Below are 20,393 nucleotides of genomic sequence, written 5' to 3' on the forward strand. Positions count from 1 at the left end.
TCGGCGCGCGACACGTTTCCGACGCCCCATCTGCACAGGCAAGATCGGACGCCGGCGGGCTGATGAACGGCTTTAGCAACGTGAACGGTCCGTCGCGATAGCTGCCATTCGCAATGTCCACAACGATTCCTGTTTTAAGGAGAAAGTCCCTTCCGAAGATCACAGGAACACTGAGCCCGGGGAGATGAACGAAACGCGTGCGTCTCATTCGCTCTCCCCACCTGACAGTCAGCCTTGCGGCGCCCACCGAATGGGCCACGCCTTTCGCAAGATTGAATGTCGTTCGGCAATCCCGCAAGCGCACTGAGTGCTTCTGCAAGTGGGATAACACCTGTTCGCCAAACAACGAAGCGCTTGCGCCCGTGTCCAACAGCGCAGGAAATTCGCGGGCGACAATGGTCACCGGAATAAAGGGCGCGTGCGCCCCAGCAACACAACCTGCGCGATACCCCGACGGGACAAGCAAGGTTTCGGTCGCTCGTGCCTTCACGAGCGACCCGCACTCCCGTTTCCCGACCTCGCAGGAGGCCTGGGCGCGGTGCAGTCCCTTGCTATATGCCCTCGTTGTTGGCAGCGAAAACAGCGCACTCCGCCACGGTACCTTTCCCGAGGCGGAGCGGCCTCAGCTCCCTGCCGGGGTCGACTCGCTGCTGGACCAAAGGGCCTGTTATCACGAGCGTCCGCCTCTGCGATGCGCTGGGTCGAAGTGCGTCCCTGCGCATGCATTTCGGGCAGTGGTGCAGCACAGGCTGCCCGTTTCCCGTACGTGTAGGGATCTAGAGCGCGCGCGCTCAGTTCCCAAACACACCCGCTTGTAGCCGCAAAGGCAGCTTGGCCGGGTTGTTGCCGTTGGGGGAGGGGCACAGGCCCTCCCCACGCGCAGCGTGGCTCAAGGGCCTCGCTGGCGGGCGGCGGTGGGCGATAGGCTCGCGCGGCAAGAATGTCACCTTGAATGCGCTTTGCCTCGGCGGCCAATTCTTCTAAATCTCGGAAGCGGCCGCCGCGCAGGTACGCCGAAAAGGTCGGATGTGCCTGCCTGATCACCCGTTCGACGCGTTCCTCGTTCGAAGCATTGGGCTTAGCGATTAAGAAAAGGTCTTGCATCGCGCGTACGTACTCCTGAAGCGACTCGTCAGGAGCTTGTGTACGTAGCTCAAGCTCTCGCCGCATCCTACTCTGGTAGTCAGCGGGCAGGAATTCGCGCAGGAATGCCACGCGGAACTCCTCGAGGGTTGTTGCACGGTATCCGGAAAGCCGGTACCACCTAGCCGCCGTGTCAGTGCTACGGGAACGACGCGTTCCAGCACCTCCTGATCCTCCAAACGATTTGCCATCTGGTAGCGTACCAGGGAGTCGCAATAATCCGTGGCACTGAGCATGTCACCGTATCCGCTGTAAGTCGGGACTGCCAACCGTACAGCGGGGTGTGCGCATTTCGGGACAGCCGAAAGCGCCTTAACTGCCCCCGAGAGTGACTGAATCATTTCAGCGGCGTTTTGCAACAGCGTCTGTGCGCCTGCTCCAAAGGGAACCGTTGGCACGTTAGCGGCGTGGTCGAGCAAGGGTGAACCGTCCTCCAGCTCGATCAGCGGCGTGGTTTCCACAGGGATACCGGCCGCGGCGCCGCCAGCCCCAGAGCAAAACGGGCTCCTATCGGGGTGCGCCTGTTGTCGTTCTTGAGGCAGCTATACGTGAATTGCTTAGGCCGCTTGCAGCCAGCGTCGACAAAACAGGTGCGCGCTCGAAGGTTGCGCCACTGGGCACAACCGAATGTACTCCAAAGGAAGACGAATGAGCGAAATTCGTGGCTGCAGCATTGTAATCCCCACAGGGGGCCGTGGCAGACCACTGGTTTTGGCTGCTCATTTGAGTAGCAGCCATCGGGCAAACGTCGGAGAGGGCTAAGGCCCCGTTTCCGTGCCGCGCTCCGTAAACTCCACAGGGAGCCGATCGAGAGCGCTGCGACATCGCACTGCCTTGCATTCCGAAGGGAGTCCTGGCAGACGAATGTGCTGGTGTGCACTGTTCGGGGAGGGCTCTGGCCCCGTTCCCAAACAACGCTACTGCTCCACTGGGAGCTGGTACGTAGCGCCTCGTGTTGTCGTCCCCACAGGGGGCTGCGACATGTGAGGGTGCATAAGTTCGCTGCTCAAGGGGAGCACTGGCCCCGGTATCGAGCAACGCGGCGTCTGCTCGCGGTAACAAAGGGCAAAAGTCACCTAACAAGTGACAAAGGTCACTCGGCCTAGCAGACATAACGTGGCAAGTATAATATGCAAAGGCGTACTAACTCGGCTAAGCACAGACAAAGGCTTAATGAGCCTTTGAATCCGCGTTGGGCGCCAGTGTGGGGTCTTCGAGTCTCACAGGAGTACCGACCACCGCGGGTTCGAGCTTACCGAGCCACAGGGCCGCGTCAGCCGTCAGCCTCTAGCGCCGCTGCGCGCGAGCTCAGGCCACGAGGGGCTACCGAGCGACGCACGCAAAACACAGTATTGCCCTAAAGTGAGGGAAACCGTTTATTGTTTCCAACGGCACCCAACACTGCACAAACGCCCGGTCCCGGGACGGCGGGGAACCAAAGGGGTCCCGCACCAAGGGCGAAAAATACAGCTAGGGGTGCCTGTAGCACGTCGCTGCGAGAGCACAGGCTCAAGCTGGGACGCGCTGCTAGGAAAAGTCCCGGCGGCTATGCTACTTGCTCTGGCAATAACCAATGGGCCAACTCGCGAGAGCTCGGGCAATCTCCTTCGGCTTGGGCCTCCGATGAGTGCGGCTCGGCGTGGTACGACCTCGCGCGAGCACTAGGCACCCGTTCTTAGGCTTAGCGTCGGGATAGGAAACAACACGAGGTACGCACTCCCCGCACGAGCAAAGGCACCGTGCGTGAGCTCAATCCTAGTCACAAAGGTGTCGGCGGATGAGAGAGAGCATCGTACGTACCGGGTGCTGTCCCAAGGAGAAAGAGGGCCGGTACCGTCACGGCAGCAGCCACGAGGGGCTGCTGCGTGACGTCACTAGCTCCGCCCTCACCACAAACCATCGCGAGTGAAGCGCCACCGCTAAAACCGGTTCGGAGCAAGGGCGACGTGGCTTGGATTACAGACATGGGTGAAATGTGCCCGCGCAGTGGCGCGTCGAATTCCCCAAATCCCCACAAACCCTACAAGTTAATTAATTAAAAATAATTTCGTCATTGCACTGCATTATAGCTACATCTGCTATGTGTGGCCTCTGAGGTGGCAGCGGTGTGCTGCGTAGCGTAGTCTACCACGATCTCCACGGAGTGCTGTGACGAGTCCTTTCACTTCCACGACACTCAACCTTTAGCCAGGTCTTTGCCCTCTTGGCTTCTCTGCTGTGTAGCTTCCGGCGCGCTAGCGGCAATGAAAAGAGAGAGAAAGCCGGGTATCAGTGTGATAACTCCACTTGTAGTCGAAGGATTCGAAAAACTTTCGCTGCATGAGATTCGTGGCATAATGAACTTTAATTGTGAGGCCATGTTATGATTAACTAGAAAAGTGTTTCGGGTTCTTTAAGCGTGCTGTTTGGATTTATGAGCTCAGATTGGGTATGTGAAATCGCAACAGGCTACACGTGACGATACTATACCTTTTCATTACTTGCAGCCATTGTAGTGATTGTGTGAATGATTGCCACCTAATATTAAATCATTCTTAATATATATGAAAGCATAATAATTTCCAATAAATACCCGCTGTGGTGGCATAGTGGCTTTGATGTTGAGCTGCTAAGTAAGCCCGAGGATGCAGGGTAAAATACTGACCCCAGCGGTCACATTTTGCTGAGAGCAAAATGAAAAAAAAAAAACGCCAGTGTACTGTGCATTGGGTGCACGATAAAGTGCCCCATATGGTTAAAATTTATCGGTAGTCCCCTACAACAGCATGCCTTATAACTATATTGCAGTTCTGGCATGTATAACCCTAAAATGGCAAAAAAATTTTAATGTCCTGTAAATATTTGTATAAATGCAGTTTGTTCTGCCACGTTATTATGGATTTGTTGCTAACCACTTTTTCAATTCCTTCATTTCATGGATACAGTTGTTTAGGACTTGAAGACTTATCAATTAATTTTCCAGTTTAGCCACTGACTGATCTTGCATATTTTTCATGGGTGCAAATTACAACGTGCACCAGTGTAATCAAGCATTCAAGGAAAAATTTGCTGTCAACTGAAACATTATTGCAGTCTACGCCTGCAGTAGCCAGAAAACTTTATGCATACAATATGCACCGTCTGGTTCTTATATGGAGTGAACATGCCCGAAGGCTTGTGGTGGTCAGGCATTAGTGTATACCAGACGTCTCAGACGTGCTGCCAAGGGACACACGCAGCCTGAAAAGCCCTTCTGTGCAGCCCAGACAACTGTCCTTGCCTTTGTTCTTGAACTACGTGAATGCCACGCAACTCCACCCTCCCCAATACACGTCAAAGTGCCACTGCTCATGAGGCGCTATCTACTACGTATGTACCCTGATGTAAGGGTTTGAGGCAGGAAGAGAAGTATTGGGGGAGTGGAATAGTCAAATTTTTCCTAGGATAAGTGTTGCTCCATACTGCCTCTGCAGATAGTGCAAGTCTACTTAGTTTTAATCATAATGTGAGACCACTTTGGCGTGCTAAGGTGCTGATGAGTGGAAAATGTCTATTCAGCTGCAAAAGTTCATATCCAGCCTTTGCTTTCTTTGAATCTTGTCTAAATAGTAGTAGGACAGACAACTGGATCGAAATAACCTTCAAAATTTGTATTTATGGAATGTTTGCAGCCATCATACTAAAAAGTATAATCAGCAACCGATCTCTTTGAAATACTTCATGCAGCACACTTAGGGGGAAAATTGAGACAGTTCCCTACTCCTCCTTTAATGCAATGCATGCTTCTACTGGTATATTGATAGACTTGCTGCCAGTGTATAGTTAAGGGTTCTAATATCTAATATACTTAGTGCCTCATCCTATAATTATTGGGATACAATTGCTACTGCTGAGCAATCTTACTCTATGATACAGGAAAGTGCATAGAATTTATGTTTATTTGTGATGAACAGGTAGGCAGAAGTGACTGCTTGAAAATGTATGAGGAAAGCATTGCAAGAAAGAAATGTAAACATAAGGCAAGAAGCTATGACTGGCATTATTCTTGATCTTGCAAAGAAGGAAATGTGGAGTAGTATGTGAAAAAAGAAAACACCCTATGAGAGGAATGGAACCTGCAGCTCCGGGTGCAGATCGCATAAAGAATGAAACAAGTGGCTTATATGTATTTCTTCAAAATTGCTTCTCTTCTTACCTGAATATCAAGGAAGTTGAAAGAAGGGTTAGTGCTCTTGTCAACTACCCAAACAGGAGCACCTCTTATTATAGTGGCATTCACAAATGTTAGGAAGCTCCTCCATGGGAAACTGAGCAAGATGAAGAACCTAAAAGTAACTGAGAATTTCTTGAGGTTTACTGGTCTTTATGAAAATTCTATCGTGCCTCATCCTGGGCACTTTGGTCATGTGCACCAAATGGTGTGGCTGAGAATTGGGTAGATTTTATGCTACTTGCTTCACACTGCCATGCCATCAAGCAAATGATTTCTGCTTTTCACTTTTGCTTGCTAGTCGTGACGTCAGAATGGGAGTGGAAGCACTATGTCGACATCTTCTAAAGCTGACTTCAAAGAAAGTGTCCAGGATTGTTTGCTATAAGTTACTGTGCTCAAGTTGCCTGCTCTCATAGAGATTCAGGAGCAATGTAATCTTTATTAAACAATCATTTGGCTTAGTTTTGTCCATAAAGAAATGAAGGAGACATTCCTTATTGGTACTGGAGATGTTCACCTGGCTATTGCGCCTAGCATGGTGATGAGGGTGATGCATTAAATGACACACTCCTACATGGTACAAGTGCACACAGCACACACGTAACAAGCACACATGGTAAGAGGAGACTGAAGTCTGGTTAAGGCGTGTGCACTGGTGGAAGACTAATCGCACTTTCATTGCGTGTGGAGCTGCCACATAGTCTTAAAGACTTGAGGACTGCTCTTGTTGTCACTAAAGCACTTGCAGATGCACAAAACTTGATATAGTATCGCATAAACCACACAGTGGCAATCGTGTCGATCACATATATTGAAAGAAGTAGTTTGTATGGGCAACATTTAGTAGTCAAATACAGTGTCGACGTGTATGATGACTCCTTGCAAGGTCACTCTGCATGTAAAAATCACTTTCTTGGTTGATATTTCGAATATGTCTGTACTGTTGCTGCATCAGAGATCACGTTGAAATTTACACACAACGGCTCTCACGAAGGCTGACCTATCCCTTTTTAGAGAAAGCCATGAACACCACTTGCGATGAGTAACGATGTGCCACTCCAGCACTTCAGTTACCCTGCGAGCCCTGCTAAATTTGTTCTTTTAGGGTATTTATTCCAGACACCTATTGTAGAAGAAGTGGATGTTACTGAGTCATTTGTATAAATGTGGTGCCAACCTTTATAGCATTGTGAAATGTACTAGTGTAAAGTACTTTAAAGGACACCTGGACCACCTGTGACATTTTTTGTACATTACAAATAAACGCGCGCATTGTGTAGAGAATGTGGTGGCAATCATCTTTTGCGAGCATGACAGCACTATGTGCCGTCAGAACACCACGACAGCACTATGTGCCATGAGGGCACCACAAATTCAAAAAACAACCCTGTGCTCCTCTCGTGGCCTTTCCGGTGCCTTTCCCCACATAGTGATGTCAGCAGAGTGTCTCCAGGTGACGTCAGTAGTTGTAAAGGCTGTCTATTGATTAGTTGACAAGGGACGACAGTTCCAATATGATGAGAGGTGACTGTGTACTGTATATAAAGAATAGAGGGGTGCTTGCGCATTGTGTGCCACTAAACCTTTCATGAAGCTTCCATTCAGTCGGCGTCACGTAGGGGCCATTAGAGGCAGATAGTGAAGGAGCTTTTCTTCTGGTGTGTTGATGCAACTCATAGTTTTTGCGGCACTACATAGATTTGGGGAAGGTAGCAAAGGCGAGTGGGAAACGGCAACAGCTGTGTAGTCATTCATCTAACGCCTGTAAATTGGCTACTACTGCATCATTTCAAATAATTCTTGTGGCTATATGTTTATTATGCACTAGTACACATCAGCCACTATGTAATTCATTTTCAAGCTGAGGGTTATTCAGGGACCCCTTAAACCTGGTAAGGGGTGTTAGCTTCGCCTTTATAACTGTCACTGTCACAGTGTTCGTTGGGGGAGAACATTTATATGGTGGTAAAAGAGGTGCTGAAGGGCTCTCGTAGTGAAGGGGGAGCAGGTCAGGCACCACAGAAATGCTAGTGGCTGCAAAGGGATTATCTCATGCTCATGTGACATACTGAATATGTGGTTTTGGATGATGACAAAACAGATTTCAAGTCAGTGAGGGCTTTGAAATGTCCGTGTACAAAAATCAATTTGCATAGAATCTCCGTTGCGTCCTTGTTGCACTCGTCACTTTCCATCACTCCAAACACTGCAGACAAAACCTGTCCACTTACAAGACTCAAGTAATAGAACTTTTCAGCGTGCCTTAGCTTCTAGTTCATGTAGACAGCAGATTCAAATTGGTTCAAAAATGCCAGTCTTGGTGATGCCTGTCAAATATCTCAAGCTTAAGCTTCGGTAACTTCATTCGTGTAGCATACATTGTGCTATAATTAGATAAAGGTTGGGGAAGGTTGACTGGGGTTGATTACTTGGCTGTTTACTTGAGCAGTAGCGAAGCTGTACTTGTCAAGTTTCTGGATTCGCTTGAAAGGTACTCTTTTCTCTCTAAACAAGCAGTGCACTCGATTCCTGAGCTAAATCTTCTGACTTTGTCCAGAAGGACATCCAGCTTTGCTCATAGTGTGGTCCTGCGTCGTAATTGTGTTTTGAGCGGGGTCATCTTCTTGGAGAGAGGCTTGCACCAGCATGAATCATCAGATTATTTACAGTGGCCCTGGTTACTGTATCCCAGCTTTTATAGCACCAGTTGTGGGTTGTTAACTTCTGAAAGATATTGTTACGTAGGATGACACAGACGAAAAGCTATGTACAAATATATTTACAAGGAAAATACGCTGCGCTAGGCCAAGAGGCAACAGCCCGCGCTAGCATCTAATCGTCGTCGTCGTCTTCACACTGCTGGCCTTTCGTGATCGCACATATTGTGCCGTAGCACTACCCCCGGCTGCAAAAGCGCCGTCCCGGAGCAACTAAAGATCGGACTCGGAAGCAGTGTAGTAGGCCTTGAGCCTACTGACGTGTACGACATCACTAGATGCCACAGGAGAGGACGAGGTTGAGCCCACAGAAGCAATTTCGTAAGTCACAGGCGTCACCTGGCGCAGCACGCGGTAGGGCCCTGTGTATCGCGAAAGAAGTTTCTCTGAAAGTCCGACGTGACGAGAGGGCAACCACAGGAGCACGAGCGCACCAGGTGAAAACTGTACGTCACGATGGCAGGCGTTGTACTGACACTGCTGAGAGGTCTGTGAGGCCGTAAGTCGAGCACGGGCAAGCTGGCGTGCATGGTCGGCGAGGGCGATGGCGTCGCGCGCATACTCGCTTGTTGAGACCGCAGCAGGAGGAAGTGCCGTGTCTAGGGGCAAGGTAGGTTCGCGACCGTACAGGAGATAAAAGGGAAAAAATCCAGCGGTGTCGTGCCGGGAAGAATTGTACGCAAATGTTACGTAAGGAAGGGCAAAGTCCCAGTCGTGGTGGTCCTTGGAAACGTACTTGGCCAGCATATCGGTAAGAGTACGGTTTAACCGCTCTGTCAGGCCATTGGTTTGAGGATGGTATGAAGTAGTCAGTTTGTGTTGAATGGAGCAGGAACGCACAATGTCAGCGATAACTTTCGAGAGGAAGTTTCGACCACGGTCAGTAAGCAGCTGTCGCGGGGCGCCATGAAGCAAGATAATGTCACGCAAGAGAAAGTCCGCGACGTCAGTGGCGCAGCTGGTAGGGAGAGCCCGAGTGATAGCGTATCGGGTGGCGTAATCAGTCGCGACGGCTACCCATTTGTTCCCAGAGGATGACGTGGGAAAGGGACCGAGCAGGTCTAATCCAACACGAAAGAACGGTTCCACAGGGACGGTGATCGGCTGGAGATGACCGGCAGGTAGCACCTGAGGTGTCTTCCGACGCTGGCAGGGATCACAGGCAGCAACATAGCGTCGAACGGAGCGAGCGAGACCAGGCCAATAGAAGCGGCGGCGGACGCGGTCGTACGTGCGGGTTACCCCAAGATGTCCTGCAGTGGGTGCGTCATGCATCTCAAAGAGCACAGCCTGTCGTAGATGTTTTGGCACGACAAGAAGAAGATCAGGGCCATCAGGGAGGAAGCTCCTTCGGTACAGAATGCCGCCCTGGAGGACATATCGGCGAACGGATGCATCGGTAGGTGTAGAGCGCAGACGCTCGATGAGTACTCGCAGCGATAGGTCTCGGTACTGCTCATCGGCGATGTTAGCGAAGGCAGACACAGAAAATGCCGTCAGCGGTACTACTGTCGGCGTCGTCAGGCTCGTCTACCGGGTAGCGAGACAGGCAGTCAGCGTCCTTGTGTAGTCGGCCAGATTTGTAGGTGACAGAGAACGAATATTCTTGGAGGCGTAAGGCCCAGCGACCAAGTCTTCCTGAAGAGTCTTTCAATGAGCATAACCAACAAAGCGCGTGATGGTCTGTGACAACGGAAAAGGATCGGCCATATAAGTATGGGCGGAATTTCGCAACCGCCCAAACTAGGGCCAGACACTCACGCTCAGTGATGGAATAGTTGCGCTCCGCGGGTGAGAGGAGCCTGCTGGCGTAAGCGATAACACGGTCGTGGCCACGCTGGCGTTGTGCTAGTACTGCTCCAATGCCGTGACCGCTGGCATCAGTACGGACTTCGGTAGGCGCAGAAGGATCGAAATGGGCCAGAACGGGAGGCGTTGTGAGAATGTCGATTAGATGAGAGAATGCAGAGGCCTCGTTATCGCCCCACTGGAAAGGATAGTCTTTTTTCAAAAGGTCGGTTAGTGGTCGTGCTATGGCGGCGAAATTCCTCACGAAACGGCGGAAGTACGAACAAAGGCCGATGAAGCTGCGCCCATCCTTGACACACGTCGGAACAGGGAAGTGCGTAACAGCATGGATCTTGCCTGGGTCCGGTTGCACTCCGTTCGCATCAACGAGATGTCCAAGGACGGTAATCTGGCGACGGCCGAATTGGCACTTCGATGCGTTGAGTTGCAGACCGGCTCGCCGAAAAACGTCCAGGACTGCTGAGAGGCGCTCGAGGTGCGTAGCGAACGTTGGGGAGAATACAATAACGTCGTCCAAGTAGCACAAGCACGTGGACCATTTGAAACCGTGAAGAAGGGAGTCCATCATGCGTTCAAAAGTGGCAGGAGCGTTACATAGGCCGAACAGCATCACCTTGAATTGATAAAGACCGTCGGGTGTCACAAAGGCAGTCTTCTCGCGGTCGAGATCGTCCACGGCAATCTGCCAATAGCCGGAGCGAAGGTCAATAGAGGAGAAATAGCGAGCACCGTAGAGGCAGTCAAGGGCGTCATCAATCCGAGGTAGGGGGTACACGTCCTTTTTGGTAACCCTGTTAAGGTGCCGATAATCCACGCAAAAGCGCCATGAGCCATCCTTCTTTTTTACCAGCACAACCGGTGACGCCCAAGGACTACATGACGGTTCAATAATGTTCTTGGCAAGCATTTTGCGAACTTCTGCGTGAATAACTTGACGCTCAGCTGGTGACACTCGATACGGGCGGCGATGAATAGGAGGGGCATCGCCGGTATTAATGCGACGTTTGACAGCTGTAGTTTGGGCTAAAGGACGTGCTCGGAGGGCAAGTCGGGGGCAATCATTTTCCCTAAGTCAGCGATGGAACAATTTGTCGACTGCGATGGTAGAGAAGTATCGGATGAAGTGTCGTCTACTGCAATGGATGCTACTGAGTGATCCTCGAACGAACAAAGCTGGGCCAAAGACATCCCACGTGGCAGCACTTGTGTCGTCAAGCCAAAGTTGACCACTGGCAGGCAGACGCAATTCGCCGTAATAGATAAAACTGTATGGGGTACTGTGATCCCGTGTGTAAGGAGGACGTCTTGCATAGGAGCCGCGATGTAGTGACCGTCGGGGACTGGTGGGGATGACACTAGGTCAACGTAGGTCAGTGCCGAAGGTGGCAAGCGAACGAAGTCGGCGGAACTGAGGCGACTGGGGTGTGGTTCAGTAGGATCCAGAACAGGCAGGTCAAGGCGGAGAGTACTGGCGGAACAATCGATGAGAGCAGAATGTGCGGAGAGGAAGTCTAAGCCGAGGATGATGTCGTGGGGACAGTGGGCGATGACTGTGAATAGCACGATTGTTGAGCGATCGGCGAAGGAGACGCGGGCGGTACACATACCAATTACGGGGGCTGTTCCGCCATCGGCGACACGGACAACAGGCGTCGTGGCGGGCGTGATGATTTTCTTGAGCCGGTTACGAAGGTCAGCGCTCATTACGGACAAATGCGCCCCAGTGTCTATGAGAGCAGACACGGAAACACCGTCGACGTGCACGTCAAGAAGGTTCAGATGAGTGGGCAAAGTCAGTAGAGGATTTGGCGGCGTAGGGAGCAATGCAGCGTCACCTCGAGGCGCTGCATCGTCTAGTTTTCCGGCTGGGAGCGGCGCCCGAAGGGAGTCGGCGAATAGGAGCGACGGGGCTGGGGAGAGCGAGATTGTCGTCGTTGGGGCGAAGGCGAACGAGAATAGGGGCGGTTCGGTGCAGGAGAATCAGTGGCGGCATTATCGGAGCGTGCGGCATAGGGACGAGAAGGGCCACCTGAGGGGTGAGAGTAGGCAGTATAAGTAGACCGGATCGGGGAACTCCAGCGACTACGACAGTGCCGAGAAATGTGCCCGATTCGATGGCAGTGGAAACAAATAGGCTTGTCGTCAGCAGTGCGCCACTCAGATTGGTTGCGGAAACGTGGTGGGTAAGAAGATGCGGGACGGGGCGAAATCGAAGAAGCCGGGCGGGTATCAGGGCGATGGGCCGGGCGGGTATCAGGGCGATGGGCCGAGCAGATGGTGTGAAGACCCATGTTTTCAAACTCCTGGCGGACAACTGCCTGGATCAGTGAGACCGTGACTGCAGATGTGTTGGTGGGACTGGAGTCGAAGGCAGCCGGATAGGCGGCCTCGATCTCACGCCGGACGATCCTGGTAACATCGGCAGTGTTGTTGGGACGAGGAGCGTCGGCACAGGAAGATGTCGCGGGGGTGTTGGGCAGACGGGCAAACTGCTGGTCAATACGTCGGCTTTTGGCGAGTTCCAGGCGGCGGCACTCCTTTATAACAGCATCCACCGTGGCTACGTTGTTGCAAACGAGCAAGTTGAAGGCGTCATCGGCAGTGCCTTTGAGGATGTGGGAAACCTTGTCTGACTCAGTCATGTGGGTGTCAACTTTGCGGCACAGAGCCAAGACGTCCTGAATGTACGTGACATAGGGCTCTGTTGACGTCTGCACACGGCCGGAAAGCGCCTTCTGCGCGGCAAGTTTTTGACCGTAGGGGTTGCCGAACAAGTCTCGAAGCTGTGTCTTAAGTGAATCCCAACTGGTGAGCTCATCTTCGTGCGTGCGATACCAAACTCGAGGTGTGCCACCGAGGTAAAAGACTACGTTGGCGAGCATAATAGTAGGGTCCCACCGGTTATTGCGGCTGACGTGTTCATAGAGGCTGATCCAGTCATCGACGTCTTCCCCATCGTGGCCCGAGAATACGCCAGGATCACGGGTAGCGGGGAGAGTGATGTAGGTCGTCGAAGGGGCAGCAGGTGTCGGAGCCGGTGGAGTCGGGTTGTCGTCGCCGGGAGCCATGAAGGAAGGCTCGACGTACCGTCCACTGCGAAGCTCCGTGACGAGGTACAGGGAACGTCCACTTCCACCAGATATGTTACGTAGGATGACACAGACGAAAAGCTATGTACAAATATATTTACAAGGAAAATACGCTGCGCTAGGCCAAGAGGCAACAGCCCGCGCTAGCATCTAATCGTCGTCGTCGTCTTCACACTGCTGGCCTTTCGTGATCGCACATATTGTGCCGTAGCACTATGAAAACTCCCATAATGTTGGAAAAGCCGACCACCAGGTCAGGTAGCTTTCATAGCGACAAAACAATGAGCTCGCACTGCCCGAGGATCAGTGTGGAGCAATGACTTTGGTGCAGTTCACATGATAATGAAATATAGAGTTTCTACACACTGCACTATATTTGTAGCAGTATGACATTTCCAGATGTGCATTACTTGTATACAAATAGCCATTGCCCGCTACAGTAAATGTATTTTGCTTTTAGTGACTCTTTGAACTTGCTTGAGTTGAGGTGCTGGTTGGCCAGTCAGTCACTCCCACAATCAACAATGATATTTCGTCAAAGCCATGCATAGAAAATTGTTCTAGTTTATGAACACTAATAACCAGTAAACAGCTCTGAAAGTGGGCCAATATCTTTGGTTCACTTCTCGTGCTGAGAATTTTTCTCTCTCAACACTACATATAGTCTGTAGAGTGGCACCACTGATGTAATATTCAACCTTATAAATTCGTTATTCATTCTTTCCCAGCTCAAGCAGCATGGACTCTGTGAAATCAAGGCTCAACATGACACCAAAAGAGGAGTCTGATTCTGACAGCGTCTACGGCTTTCCTTCCTGATTACTCCTGACCATTGCGAGACATTCCAACTTTTCATTCCGGCATAGAAAAGAGGAGGGCAGGGTACTACACACATTATCTGGTTCATGTGATCCAATGTAGACAGTTATTCTATTGATGTGTGCCAAGGATGAATCATGTAGGGTTAGGGTGCATTGTTGTGTACTGGTATATTTTGCCAGATGCAAGTGTGTAATTACTTGAATGATTCGAGCCCAACTGTAGACACTTGACATTTTGCTGCATGCAGTCACTTATTGTGATGGCCTGTTGTCAAGCAGTTTGCTTGCATGTGTTGTATATAGTTTAAAATATTTGTATAGGACGCCTGTCATTTTGCTCTCTTTAGTTTGTTAAGAAATTGTCAAGAGCACCATTTTGGGGAATAGTGAAACTGAACAGTCTAAGGGGCTATATGAAGCTTTTTTTTTAACAGTTAATGAACCCATTTCTGGAGTTGCACTGTCTAGTAATGAGAAATCATTTGAACGGTGTAAACAAGGCACATCATATTGCTTCAGTTTTCAGTGATAGTAGAATGGTGCGTTCTACATTGCATATTAGATGTGTAAAAACTCAGTTTTTAGCTGCCACAGTTTTTATTAGTGCAAATGTGTAATGTTCTATGAGCGTCTTTTCTTTTTTGCTTAAAGGGACACTAAAGAGAAGCGCTGAATTAGTTTAGATTAATGAAGTATCCTTGAAGAACTCCAATTTCGTTAACATTGCAGCAACAAGTTGATTATTAGAAGAGAAAATGAAGGTTGAAGTTCACATTTTTTAATTTCATGCCAAAACCCGACCACCTGTAAGTCGGTGTGACATCACAGATTTCATAGTACTTTTTTGTGTTTGGGCTATTGTGGCTCAGTAAAGGTTTCGAAACTTGCGAAGTTGAGTCTTTGGCTCTCTTAGACTACAATGTATCCCATTTTTACAGATAGGAATTTATCTAGGCCCAAGCAGAGTTAAAATTAATGACATCAGAGCAAGCTAGCACAGGAACATCATGGTGGTTTTGCCACCAGTCTTTCATATTTACATATTTTCTGGCTTACAAAGTGTCTTACAGTACAAGTGTTTATTATTATTATTATTATTATTATTATTATTATTATTATTATTATTATTATTATTATTATTATTATTATTATTGTGGAAGGATAATTTACTAGCACAGCTCAAATCATTTTTCTCTTTAGTGTCCCTTTGATAGTTGCTTGCAAATCACTTTTCTGTTTCTTGTTTATTTCTGTTTTACAGCTACATTTAGTGTGGTGAATTTGCAAACATAGAAGCATAAATAAAGATGTAGATATATTTTTCTAAAATATTTTCTCTGCTGTGCGCTTTCAGCAAAGTAATGTGCAGCCTGTCACAAAAAGTAAAGGACTGTGCTGTAGCCAGAAATGGGCTGCTGGCATTCACTTCTATGTGCAAGTGCTCAATAGTGAGATTTCCAAATCGAACCGAATACAAAAAATAAAAAACTACCTTCAAATATCAAATTATATCTGAACATTTCCTCATATTTAAAGAAAGTGTTATATAAAAGTTGTGTGGACTCTGTTCGGATAAAAGAGGAGGAGGCATTGTATTAGGAACAAAAAAACAAAATGCTGATCAATGTGGCATTCTCAAAGGAGTTGACGTTTTGGCTTCCATGTTAAAGCTTTCCATATGGAAGCTTAGACAGAAGTGTTTAAGCCGAAATGTTACACTCTTGACAACACCATTTTGGTACCCGCCGTGGTTGCTCGGTGGCTATGGTGTTGGGCTACTGAGCATGAGGTTGCGGGATCGAATCCCAGCCACGGCGGCCGCATTTCGATGGGGGCAAAATGTAAAAACGTGCGTGTACTTAGATTTAGGTCCATGTTAAAGATCCCCAGGTGGTGGAAATTTCCAGAGCCCCCCACTACGGCGTGCCTCATAATCAGAAAGTGGTTTTGGCACGTAAAACCTCATATTTAACATCATTTTGGTCGGGGTTCTGTTTTTTTGTTTTGTTTTGTTTTTTTCCCCTAACATAAGTTTACTTCCAGACCAGTCTAGATGCCACGCAATTATCAATTGCAGGAGGCAGTCTTTGCATTAGTTGATGCACGTAGTGCAGTTTACAACTGGAGTTACGGTCAACTCGGCAGCTTGTAAATGAGGAAAAAAAATGGAAGGTGGTCATATCTGGCACATCGTGGCAATGACAGTAACGAAACATGATTTGTGTTGTCCTTTTCGTTCTACTGCTGTCCTTGCTTATCCACCTGGCTTTCAGTGCCATGAAACATGGTAAGATTCTCCAAATAAAGTAAGTAACCTAAATTGAGAAAACAAATTCATAGGCCACCTGAAGAGAAGGCATCCGTAATGCATGACTGGAAATTATTGAGCAGAAGTTTGGTACTTCAAGCATTCGCTACAGGAACTGGTGGCTCTCTTGAATCAACCATGACTCCCCTACAGCAGAATCATTCTGAACAGTTACCACTTGCATTAGGCTTTCTCTCTGTAGACTCCGATAAGTGTCATTATCCTATGTTTTGACAAACAGATATCCCAGGATCTTGTCATTTAATAAAAAAAATATCTGACAACTTCAAATAGTAAATTCTGAAATCTATTATTTGTTGAATAGCAGAGGCTGTTTCATTCATATTAAAAATTTTGAATATCCACACATTCCTATTTTTTGTGAAAGGATGTGCACTCTTGCTTTCATCTTTAGATGATGTTTACTAGTTGTAATGGTGTGGTCCGTACAGTGTATAAAAATGCTGAAGCTTATGGTGTTGACGAAACATTGACGGTTAATGGCAACATGTTTGCATTAATTTTGCTAGGGTTTTACAAATAGCAAAATTTTCTAATTGGATATGAATATAGGAGAATAAGATTCTGTTGAGTCAAATATCAGATGTGTTTATATTTGTATGATATGGCACGATATTGTTGAGAAAGAGGCTATTTACCGTATTTTCGTGTGTAAGGGTCGGACTTTTCTTTAAATACAGTTTAGCCATGATTTTCATGGCTGCGGCCGATACAAACAAGCAAAGAGTAAATAAGTTTGAATTTTGGAAAAACGGTTATGCTTGCCGTCGTGAGCGACAACCTTAGGGAAGCCATTAGCTTCGTTCGCTACCCCATTTGTCGTCTCTGGCACATAATCTTGGAGCTGGAGCCTGGCAATATACGAATTAAATGTTGGTGAACCATACTCATAGAACTACGAATGGAATGTTGGAAATCCATACTGATAGAACATGAAGACGAACTTGTCTCATCCTTCTGTTTGAGCTGTTTTATTCGTGCTGAAGCAGCTGGCATATGGTTCACCCTAATATGGTTCACTGCAAGTGAGCGTTATAAGATGAAGCTATTTTCAGATGTGGGCTTCCGTGCGCCACACGTGAGGTTGCACGATGGAAAAAGCATAAAGTTTCACGTAAAACAATGGCGCCCGCGTACGTTTCAGGCAGCGCGGAAGCGACAAAAGCTGCACGGATGCGAAACTAGTGTGTACTAGAATGAGGTGCACTCTTAGTAGAATCTGTGGGCAACCTTACCACATCTCTCAGTTCGGGGTGGAGACCATGGAGGAAGGAAGTTTTTCCTTCCTCCATGGTGGAGACAGTGCTGCTGACTCCGCCATCTTGGGTCAAATGCGGAATTCTGCGCAAAGGCATGTGTTCCTTTTTATTGTGATAGCAATTGTATGGACACTCTAGGTGAATTTCCGCCGTCGGCATCGCCGTGCAGTTTTGAAGTGCATGTGCGATAATCCCGTGGTCACGCGCCATATGCTGTAGATGGGAAGGTGAGCCAAGGAGGATGATGGCTTGGTGCGGCAGAGTCATGGAGGAAGGTGGCAGGGTTGCGAGGTCCTTGGGGAAAAAAAGCAGCCGAAAAAGTCGCCAACTGTGGCAACAGTTTTAATTGGTAGCCAGAAAAGTAGCCACATTGCGACAAACCAACAATTGCCAATTTTTGATGTGAAAATAATTAAGAAAAAAGTGAAAAAGACTTAGTTTCCTGCTTCACTGATGCCAAACAAAAACAGAACACATGTTATCACATATTATTGTATCGTAATTTACCATAATGACCATCTGACATTCTTTGATAATTTTCGCTGCCCACTTTCGTGCTTTCTCATAGCCGAAGCGGCGTCGCCAGTTTCAGTACTGTAAACTCATGGCACACCGTCCTTGAACCACCATGACTCTCGTGCGAACTGTATGGTGTCACACGCTTCTTTCGCTGGTACGCAGTCACATAGACATTGACACCTGTAATTTTATGGCTGTCATGACTCATTTTTGGTTGTTGCAGTTGTTTCTGCCGCCAAGAACCATGATCTTTGAGATTCTCTAAAGAGGTAACCGTTGCTGGGGGTGATATCGGGACACCTGCTATTGCTTCCGTCGTATGAAGGGCGCAAAAGTATTTCCTTTAAGATTTGTTCATTCCTTTTACTCAGAAGGAGCTGCTTGGACCTATTCAATTATCCAACCATATGACAGCCCTGGACTGCCCGAAACGTTCATTTCAGCCAACGAGCGTTGCATATGAAACATCTCGGGCAGTAAAAGGATGAATAGGTGGGCTAGTTGGTAATGCATATTAATAAAAACTTAGAGCGCTAAAAAACACGCGTGTGGTGTGTGTTTCTTTTTCTACGTCTTTCATGTTTTTAGCGCTCAATGTTTTTATTAATCTCGGGCAGTCCTGAATAGCCCAGGATAAGTCTAATAGGCCCACTGACCATATGGCGGCTATAATATATTTTCAACTCCTGAATTTGCTTCTGGAGCTTGCGAAACACAAAAGCATGGCCTTCAAGATGTGGCGTTTGGGGCTGTTGCTCGATTCGAGGGGTGTGTGATGCCACATTGGATACCTAGTTTTAATAGGTTGCAGTCTTGCAGACATGGTGAGACTGTCAAAAAAATGTTTTCCTTGCCTGAATCAAGTTTGCAGATTTACGCGCTGTCCCAAAGCAGGCCATTTATATTGAATGACAGCTAGGAACTTGTTCAGCAGAACCGATTAGCACCCATGCGTTAATTCTCTCGGGAGCTGGTGCACCTCTGCGCAACAGCCACTCACTTGCATCGGCCCCTCACCTTCAATAGACAGGCCACGGATATTACTTTGGTAAAAACTTCCCAGTCTCCTCGATTCAATCTGAGTGCGTAGGCAATATCTTGTCCCTAACACTGTTCATATTAACATCCAAGAATTGACTTGATTCATTTTTCTCGGAAAGTTGATTGGTTCACCTGGGGCTGGTGCAACTTTTAAAAGAAACACGCTTATTTCGGTCAGGAGTTCTCACTTTTTCAATCATGCATTTAGAATATCTGATAATTTTTCTCTTGCATATATCTCGTGTATATATATGTCTATGTACCCTTAGATTTATCTAGAAGTGCATTGGTCATCTGCATCCCTTTTAGCCGTGCAGTTAATGAACCCAGTTTATTTCACTATAATGTTGTTTTCGTTGATCTTGACCCTGATAAATATTCCACCAACAAAAAGCATGCGTCAAATGACGCGATATAAGTAACATTTTCTTACGTAGCTTCATGTTGCAGATAGGCAGCTTCTGTGGCAAAAATTACGTGTTACCGTTAGAAAACAATGTTAAAAATAGCAGTTCACCTGCCTAAATCTAGAGTTGGTACCGGCCGACCATAAAAAATCTTACTGCAGAGACTTTGTGTTAGAAAAACTGGCCGTCCGCGCAACAAACGCGCGCACGCTAGCAGACGACAGCAAAATTGAAGACATGTTGTATAACCCATATCATGTATACGTAGCAAAGAGATGTAACTGTAAATTTGCAATGGAAATAAAGCACTAGTATAAGAGCGTGCGCACACAATTGGTCTCGGGGCCAACAGTGAAATTACAATGAATAGGCCGCGAAGCACGTCTCCGCCCCAATCTAGTTAGAATACCTTGATGCCCCCACGCACAGCATGGGTGCGCAAACCGAGGACTTAATTTTGGGAATGTGGTTGTTCGCTTGAAGTCAGGGGTACAATCACGACCTGATGGCAACCAAAGGTCAGTGGGACGCCTCGCTTTGGGCGCTCACGGTAATACTACAAGTGAAGCTGCGCAAGGTGATATGGGCTGGACAAGTTTTGAAGCGAGGGAAGCTCGCAGTAAAATTGATTGTGAAGAACAGAAGAAAGTAAATGGGCTGCGAGTGTGTTGAGGTACTTGTACAAAAAAAAAAAACATTGATTCACAGTGGAGGAAAAGAACTAGGAAGCTTACCAGCAAGTATGCGGCCTGTAGCGTGAGCAACACAGCAACAAAGAACGTCAGGCGGAAAGTCTGAGAGGCTGAAATGCCTCGTGGGTGGCGGCAGTGGATAAGAAAGCTTCCGTGAGTAACTACTAAAGATGAAAAAACAAAATCGGGGGAGAAACAATTTATGATAACTCAAAGAGAAGCTCATTACTTTTCGAAGCGACATCAGGATGCCTTAGAACAAGCACCTGTAAAGCGAGATATAAGAATGAAGAAGCGTGTGCTTGCTGTGGTAAAGCTAGGGAAACGACGGAGCATGTTTTATTCGAATACGAAGATATCTGCCCAACAGTCGAT

The 20,393-nt window shown here is 48.0% G+C and overlaps 1 protein-coding gene across 1 annotated transcript in view; it reads left to right on the forward strand.

The window, feature by feature from the left end:
* The window catches only part of LOC139054125 (uncharacterized), a 47,722-nt gene extending 32,620 nt beyond the window's left edge, over positions 1–15,102 (forward strand). Inside the window, exon 5 of the mRNA XM_070530713.1 lies at positions 13,679–15,102. Within this exon, the coding sequence (XP_070386814.1) occupies positions 13,679–13,769 (91 nt within the window). The 3' untranslated portion in view covers positions 13,770–15,102. The remainder of the gene's footprint in view (positions 1–13,678) is intronic.
* Positions 15,103–20,393: the final 5,291 nt, after the last annotated feature.

This window comes from Dermacentor albipictus, chromosome 1 (genome assembly GCF_038994185.2).
Source record: "Dermacentor albipictus isolate Rhodes 1998 colony chromosome 1, USDA_Dalb.pri_finalv2, whole genome shotgun sequence".
NCBI lineage: Eukaryota > Metazoa > Arthropoda > Arachnida > Ixodida > Ixodidae > Dermacentor > Dermacentor albipictus.